The sequence below is a fragment of the Physella acuta genome, unplaced genomic scaffold (assembly GCF_028476545.2).
Source record: "Physella acuta isolate Inbredline_101_S28 unplaced genomic scaffold, ASM2847654v3 ptg001351l, whole genome shotgun sequence".
Classification (NCBI taxonomy): Eukaryota; Metazoa; Mollusca; class Gastropoda; family Physidae; genus Physella; species Physella acuta.
This window is the reverse complement of record NW_026732866.1, coordinates 237,916-247,038: the sequence shown is the minus strand read 5'-3', so window position 1 is coordinate 247,038 and position 9,123 is coordinate 237,916. Positions and strand designations below refer to the sequence as shown.

Genomic DNA, 9,123 nt, shown 5'->3' with positions numbered 1-9,123 from the left:
TCATAGAAACGTGATCCGAGGTATCCAAACGACGTAATCCTAGGGAAACTAGTCGTGATACTGGGGTTGTAACGTTCTTCTAGAAACTGACGTTTTGTAAAAGAACATACGTGATCCTGAGATTGAAACTTGATCTTAGGGAACAGACGTGATCCTAGTTAAAACGTGATCTAATGGAGGGAACATAGCTGATCCTGAGGGAAATACTAAGTTAAAGACGTGATCCTAGGAACCAGAAAGACGTGGAACCGAAACGTGATCTCAGGGAACAAAAATATGTGATCCTGTGTGTCACATGTGATCCTTATAAACAGAGAACGTATCCTGTGTAAAACTCCTGTTCCCGGGGAACATACAAAATGGATCACGGGGAACATTGGGGTTGTTATCTAGGGGGAAAAATGTCCCGATAAGACGAGGACTGTGTGATCACAGGGAACATGTTCCCCACCCGGAGGAACATATCTCTCCAGGGGAACACTTGATATTATCTAAGTGGCTGTGATACATCGCCGCCATTTTATTGGTACATTCCCGCAAAGTCTGGCGCAATGCACGCCGGTCCTAGTGTTCGCGTGGTACCTAGTGTGTTTTAACCATCATGGCGCTAGTGTTCGCGTGGTACCTAGTGTGTTTTTACCATCAACCGTGCCACTAAATGTGTTCTAGATATTTTGGGCTGAGCTAACTACCCAGCAGGACGGTGAGTTATTAGAACACACTGTCCGACATATTGGATGATTATCTAGGTGAAGGTGAAGGTCAAACTGGTAATGATCTAGTTCTGTTTCGGGTCAACGATTGGGATTCCCTGGGCTTAACCGAATTTTTTTAAGCCTACGTCATACACCACACTATACCACACTATACCACACAACATCAGACTACACCACACCACACAACACCACACTACAGCACACTATACCACACCACACCACACTATACCACACAACACCACACTATACCACACCACACCACACTATACCACACCACACCACACCACACTATACCACACTATACCACACCACACTATACCACACCACACTATACCACACCACACCACACTATACCACACCACACTATACCACACCACACTATACCACACCACACTATACCACACCACACTATACCACACCACACTACACTACAGCACACTACAGCACATACACAGACACTCAGAGCCTTATAGATCCCTCACACACACACACTCATAGCCACACAGACCACTCACACACAATAACAGACACATCGATCCCTCTCGCACACACTCACATACTCATTGCTACAATGACCCTTCCCACACACATACCAACCCACCAACACATTAATACCACACACACACCAAACAAAACCCAACGTATTGCCGACCTACCTTTGTTTACCAGCAGATCAAAAAAAATCAAGGAGATTAATGAAAGGATTTTACAACTTAGGCATCAATAATTAAGCTAGCTGGTATGGTTTCACTTAATCTGGGGTTTCGTTTGAAAGATTAACCCATAAACATACAACAGAGGGGGAAAATATACCGTTGGGTTACCTGACAAATGAGTTGCCGTTAGAAATGTACACATTATCTCAAATCGTACATTATACTTTCAGTGATATATAATTAAGGAAAATAATTTAAAGCAGCTGTAAGTTAGCTGGTCATTTAAAAAATAATGGTTTAGCAGATACCAGACCCGTACAGATGTAGAAAGCAGACAGACAAACAAGGACACCCAGGTAGGGAGACTTTCTAGATCTAAACAAAATTTTGAGGAAGGCCAAAGATGAGGGATTCACTAGGAGATAGGCAGACATCTGATTAGATAAACACCCGCAGACTTGCTTAAGATTTCCAACATTGGATTGAATTTTACGTTTGTAGAGGCATATAATACAGAGATAGATAACGAAAAGTGAGAAGCCGAGAAAGACATTTTAGAGGGATTTATACATGGAGAGAGACAGAAAATACATAGTCAGACATTACAGAGTTTAGAGGAGACAGACACGCAGAGAAAGTACTGAAAATCTAGTGCGCATTTTGAAAGAGGTTAAACATTGAGAAAGACAGACAATTCACGGGCAGACAATATAGAAATTGACAGAGACAGGCAAGCTGAAAAAGACATGTAAAATGTGAATATCTTGAATGAATTTTACGAGGAGAGAGACAGACATAGCTGACAATACAGAGAGGCAAAAGCAGAGGCAGACACAGCAAAGACAGACACATCAAAGACAGACACACCAGAGACAGACAGACCAGACACAGCAACTCCAGACTCACCTCCATCCGCGTAACTCTCGCAGCCGTATCCGTCTTGCAGGCCCGTGGTCCACGTGCCCTCGTACCTGGCACCGGACGTGGTGCTGGCCCGGACCCCATACCGGCCCTTGAAGCCCTGGGTCCACTCCCCGCGGTACACCCAGCGGCCCTTGTTCTCCACCCCTAGCCCGTGTCGCTTGCCCTGAAACCACTGGCCCTTGTACGCGTTACCGCTGGGCCAGGTGTACACCCCCGACACCTCGAACCCGTACTGCCACGCCCCGGCGTACTCCCCCTGGCCTTTGGGTCCCGTGCAGACGCCATTGCCGTGGGCCTTCCCGTCCTCCCAGCCTCCGCAGTAAGTGCCCCCATCGTCGAAATCGAATCTCCCTCCTCCTGTTGTCATTGGTCCACGGTAGTGACTAGAAGCATGGCGTCATGTAAACAAATCGCGATGACGTCAGACGACGGCAAGGGAGGGAACTCACAACAATTTGCGAGTTATCTTTTCTTTATTTGCCGAATTTATTGAAGAATATATATTTTAATACACTTTTTCAATTCTTGAAACACTCAGAAAATATCGACGTATCAACTTTGTTTGTTTAAAAAAACGGTAATCCAAAATAAAGAGAATTTTTTTTCTTGCTTATGAAACTAGCAAGCTCATAAACTGAATTTGGCAGTGTATCCGTGAAAACTCCTGGCACAAAGAATTAATCCATTGCCGCTTTGGTTAGTTCAGACCAAAGTTGTGAGCTGAGCGAGAGTCGAAAATAGGTTGCTTCTACAAAATTTGCTGGATCTTGTTCCACTGCCACCGCGGTCTTGTCGCTGGTGGATCCAGTGTCTGTGGGGAAAATAATGGACAAATGTTGGACAAATAGTGGAACAATAATGGGAAAATAATGGGAAAATAATGAGAAAATAATTGGAAATTAATGGGAAAATTGAAAAAATTATGGAAAAATAATAGGAAAATATTTAAAAAATGTAACAATTACAATAAAAACAAACACAAAAAAAGGATAATGGAAATCATGGGAGAATGATGGAGAAACCATTTTTAAAATATGAGAAAATGACGGAAAATTGATGAAACCATTATTTTTCAAATGACGGAAAAAAGTGGAAAAAATAATGGAAAAAATCTGATTGAAAATGTTGGGTTAATTATTCAAAGGTTAATTATTCTAAGATTAATTATACAAAGATTAATTATGAACATGCTCATTAGTTTTTTGATGAGGCATCAATCACTTTCTACAGCTATCACACGTGCCTGACACTGTAGAGCCTAGGTACTGACAAGTTATTATAACGAATAAAAAGCACTACATATACTGTATCGAGTTAAAATATAGTAATTGTAAAGTGTATCGAGTTCTTTTTTTTTTAAATCTCTTTATTTATCAGACGAATTTTTTTTTAAATCGCTACATTTATTGTAACATTATTCCTAAGTCAACCACTCATACCACAAGTGCCTGCTGATGAACGAACACAACATCAAATGGTGAAATACAGAGAAAATGTGAAAAACCAATTCAAAAACAGGCAAAGTCAAACCAGTAACGATAAAAAAACATAAGTGAACGCAATCAAAATTTAATTAACTAAAACCACTATAATCCCAGTCCACCGTATAATCCCAGTGTGCCTTTTTGCTATTCACATTAACATTCTCGATTTTTTTCTCCTAGCTTGAACACACGCTACGCAAAAATTGCTTTCCTCTTTATCCAATCAATAAAATTTAAAGCACAATCACAATGATTGTTGTAGAAAACAGTCGAGAATCCAACAGAGAAATAAAAATGTCTTGCCAACATGGCAACTCTAACTGATGTCAAGATTTCATGTGATGTCATGTGATGTCATGTGATGTCATGTGATGTCAACATCCCCCCGTTCTGTAACACAACAGCGCCATGTTTTGATTGAATCCCCTACTTGAACGAACCTCGGCGTACACACAATAAATCACGACGACGCCATCTTGACGGTAGCCATGCGCAGTGGCCAACTTCCTGTCTCTAACTCGCTCTAACAGATATATTCCGTTTGTGATTTTGTGAATGAAACAGAAAAAAAAAATGAAGATCAGTATCGATTTCGCCTCTTCGCCAGCTGACAGAGCCAGCGCTAGGCTATCTATCATATTATTACATTTTTTTTTCATCCTTCCTCCCGGTATCGATTCGGCTCGGGTGTACTCGGTAATCGATACCGTCCACCGGTTTTAACTCACTTTAGTAGTTAAGTCGAAGGACAACAGAGAAAGCGAAACATTAGGTCACGTGATTTTAGTGGTGCTCTATTCAGGGCAGGGGAGTGGGGTAGTGAGGAGGGGTGACGGGAAAGGAGGGGTGGTTGGAAAAATTTTGGCGGGTTTTGTACATTTGTGTCCAGCATGGGAACGTTACAGAATAAACGCTGGGGTCAAGGTCAGGCTGGAATTGCTGGAGAATGTTCGGGAGAGTTTGTAGGATCGCCGGAAGTTGTCAGGGATTCAGTGGTGACTGGCAGGCATGATGGGACTATAGACGTCAGGTATCAGGGGCGTCGGCAGTTGGGGGTCGGCAGCTGGGGGTCGACAGTTGGGGGTCAACTGTTAGGGGTCGATCGTTGGGGGTCGGCAGTTGGGGGTCGGCAGTTGGGGGTCGGCAGTTGGGGGTCGACAGTTGGGGGTGGGTATTTGGGGGTCGGCAGTTGGGGCTCGACAGTTGGAAGTCGGCAGTTGGGGGTGGATAGTTGGGGGTGGATAGTTGGGGGTGGGTAGTTGGGGGGTGGGTAGTTGGGGTTGGCAGATGGGGGTCGGCAGTTGGGAGGGTGGGTAGTTCGGGGTCGGCAGTTGGGGGTCGGCAGTTGGGGGTCGGCAGTTGGGGGTCGGAAATTTTTCGCGGGTCAGCAGGCACAGCTTACTGCGCCAGTTTTTTGGTCCACATGAAGTCAAAGATGTGTGGATATTCCTCTTTCATAACCCGTAAATAACCCGAACTCGATCAGTACATTCATCGTTTATGACCTTTACGTAATTAGTCAATGCTCTTGGCATAATCTGAACATGACCCCTAAATGACCCGTGTATGACCCGTACATGACCCGTACATGAAATTGTTACTGAAAAGCAAATTTGTTATTCTAAATTTTCCATTGACAAAAGAACAAAATAATTATAAGGGCTATGCAAAGAGATATTTTGTGTGTTAAAAAATGTAAACGAAACCACATTCAGTACTGGTACCAACCACACCTGAAGCCATCTGACGTGTCACTAGGTAAAAAGGGAATTAGATCTAGCAGACGTATGTATTGATGGGCTCTTCAAATATGATGGCATTTCTTAAGATCAAGGTCAAATGTTTACATTTAAAGGGCAGTGTGTTGTAGAGTTTCGTGGTTGTGTGATGGTTGTCTGATGGTGGTTGTCTGTCTGATGGTTGTCTGATGGTTGTCTAATGGTTGCAGTGTGTTGTAGAGTTTAGTGGTTGTATGATGGTTGTCTGTCTGGTGGTTGTCTGCCTGATGGTTGTCATATGGTTGTATGTTGTATGATGGTTGTCTGATGGTTGTATGTAAGATGGTTGTCTGATGGTTGCAGTGTGTTTTAAAGGTTCGTGCTTTTCTGATGATTGCAGTGTCTTGTAGAGGCTTGTGGTTATCTGATGGTTGCTGTAGGTTGTAAATGGTTGACGTTAGATCCCAGATCTAAAAATAGCACGGGTTCCACCCAACCATGACGCAGCACCACCATTATGAACCTTCATCAGAAATGGGTTATCTTTTTAAAAGGTTGGCTGTGATAAGAAATTCGACATGGGAAGTGTTGTTGACATTGGTAACCATGGACAACGAGTGACGCAGTCTCAGGGATTAAATACGTCGCTTAGAGCGGGAGAAAGCCAGAAAATCGGCCATCAGATGTCTGGAACTAGGTCGTTATTGCCTCGGATTCTGTGAACTAGGTCATGGCTACATCAGACGCTTCGAACTAGGTCACGATTATATCAGACGCTGTGAACTAGGTCATAATTATATCAGACGCTGCGAACTAGGTCACCATTATACATCAAAGTCAAATTTTTACATTTAAAGGCCAGTGTGTTGCAGAGGCTCGTGGTTGTCTAATGTTTGTCTGATGGTCATAATTATATCAGGCGCTGTGAACTAGGTCACAATAGCACCAAATGATGTGAAGTAGATTACAATTACCTAAAACGTAAAAGTATACTTCAGTAATAAATTGTAAGTTAACAATGTAACTAAGTAACTAATTAATTAACAGTAATTACTTGTAAGTTAACAATGTAACTAGGTAACTAATTAATTAACAGGCTGGTAAAACGACAAAGTAATTATTTATTGAACAAATATATTACCAAATGGCACGCGCAAACAGGCCGGATCACCAGCACAGCCAAAAACAACACGATTTGAAATCAGTTTTAAGTTAGGCACTAGGTAATAGATTCCACTGATATTGATTTTTGTATGGTCCTAAAGCCCATTACACTCCAGATTAAATTACACGAGCCGACCCGCGGCGTATCATACGCCGCTATTTAGTTGTTTTATTTTCTACTTTTCAGTAATTTATAATTTGTGAATTCGACAGTACCAATGCTGCCATTGAAAATATTTGATTAAAAACACTAACCCCCCCCCCCCCCCACGTGAAAGCAGCCTCCTATTAGTTACCTCCTCTAAGTTTCAAATCGTTTCAAACTCAATTATCTGCCCCTAATAGCCGTCACCAAACCCGTCTCTGTGATTGTAAAATGTAAACAGAGTGAACACCGCTCACCAGATCATGTGGGGGTGGGGTGGGGGTGGGGTGGGGGTGGTAGTGATAGCGATGGAGAGGAAGAGAGGGGACTGCAAAGGCGCGCTTGCAGCTTGTTTTCTAACTGATCCCAGAAGAGAATTATATATATAGATATAGATAGTAATGACACCATGAGACGGCCCGGCGTGGGTTCGAGAATCACTGGCGCCACGGTTGGTTGGCTGGGATCAAGAGTCGAGTTATTGAGGCGTGGCTAATGCTTAATGAGCCGAGCTCATTAGCTGTGGGGCAGGTGTGTGGGACATATGTTGGACAAGTGGATACAACATATGTTGGACCAGTGGATACAACATATGTTGGACCAGTGGGTAGAACATATGTTGGACCAGTGGGTAATGTTGGACCAGTGGATACAACATATGTTGGACCAGTGGGTACAACATGTTGGGCAAGTGGGTACAACTTATGTTGGTCCAGTGGGTACAACTTATGTTGGACCAGTGGGTACAACTTATGTTGGACCAGTGGTTACACCTTATGTTGGACCAGTGGGTACAACATATGTTGGTCCAGTGGGTACAACATGTTGGACCAGTGGGTACAACATGTGTTGGACCATTAGTCCCTCATCGACGAAAGTGATATTGATACAATTTTTATCGACTGTTGACTGTGTTTTATAACTATGTTGACTGTTGGTTATAACTCTGTTGAAATATAACTATGTTTCAATTAAGTGAGTTTGTGTGAATGTGAGGTGATGAACTTGATTTGTGTGGCTGGGTGGGATAACTGTAGATTAATGCAACAAATTCGAGTTGCCTCGCCTTGTTTTCTATAATGCGAAATTCGCTATTCATGAGCTTCACATGTTAGTACCTTTGCCCCCCCCCCCCCCCCTATACGAAAACACAGTCATATCTGCCAATATGAGCTGCTTCTACAGCATATTAACATTCCATCCCTTAACTCATTCCAAACTATGTGCTACATCCTGAATTCATTCCTAAGGATTAGATAATTATTGAAGTATTCAATTGTCTAGGCACGTATGTGGTAGATATTAGTATTCAAAGACAGAGAGAAGAGTATTAGAATTTCAGCTTTTTGTCAGCATGAGATAAAAACTAACAATTATATTTTTTTGTAAATCTTTGAGTTATACTACAGGCCTGCTAAACATGCGGTATCCATCAATACAGATGTTTATCATAGGAGATTTATGTATATCTGTCTGTCTTAATCATATAGCTGTGTATAGATATCTGTCTTAATCATAGTAGAAATATATACATAAGTCTGTCTTAATCATAGCAGAAGTATGTATAGATGTATGTCTTAATCATAGTAGAAGTATGTATACATGTCTATGTTAATCATAGCCGAAGTAGCTATAGATGCCTCTCTTAATCATAGCAGAAGTGTGTGTAGATGCTTGTCTCAGTCATTCTATAAAGTGGCATGTCTAAGTATTCGTAACTCAGCGGGGGAAAACTCTGTGTAGAAATTAAGACAGGGTGATCTTTCCCTTGGTTCTGAAGTGTTTCATGGTCAATTTATTTTCAAATTTAAACCTTTAATCAATGAAACAGCGTAATTACGACTCGGTGAAGTGGGGGAGGGTGAGTTTATTTCTAACGTCATTCTGCTAAAACGAGGCTGAGATTGTCATGGTAGGTATTTAGACATACAATATCTTATAAATAAAACTTTGGACTTGTTCAAATTTTCAATCTATCTGAAAAGACAAAACGAAACTAAAGCCGAAAACAAAGCCTCGCGTTTCTTCTTATGTGATAGGACCGAACCCATCGTAGAGCAGCATAATCAATAAAAGACAAAGCTCCTCGCTGGATAAAGTTACAAGACTCAATTCTCCAGATTCCCAGAAATGGCCCAAAAAAGAGTCATTAGGGCGACAAATAATGACATCCGTCGTCGACGCTGGCTAACCCAATTAAGTAACGCAATCAAGGTGTTGTTGTGTCTAAAAATAGCCTGGGATTGGTACAAGCCGGATGAAATCGCACCACGAAGTGCGCACCGGCGCCCCAGCGTCACCGCCACACCAAGCCGC

General features: G+C 42.2%; 1 protein-coding gene across 1 annotated transcript in view; it reads right to left on the bottom strand.

Moving 5' to 3' along the window:
- Positions 1-2,147: 2,147 nt before the first annotated feature.
- Positions 2,148-9,123, bottom strand: part of LOC131926921 (junctophilin-2-like) — a 32,864-nt gene continuing 25,888 nt past the window's right edge. The window contains exon 2 of the mRNA XM_059282514.1: positions 2,148-3,107. Within this exon, the coding sequence (XP_059138497.1) occupies positions 2,148-2,663 (516 nt within the window). The 5' untranslated portion in view covers positions 2,664-3,107. The remainder of the gene's footprint in view (positions 3,108-9,123) is intronic.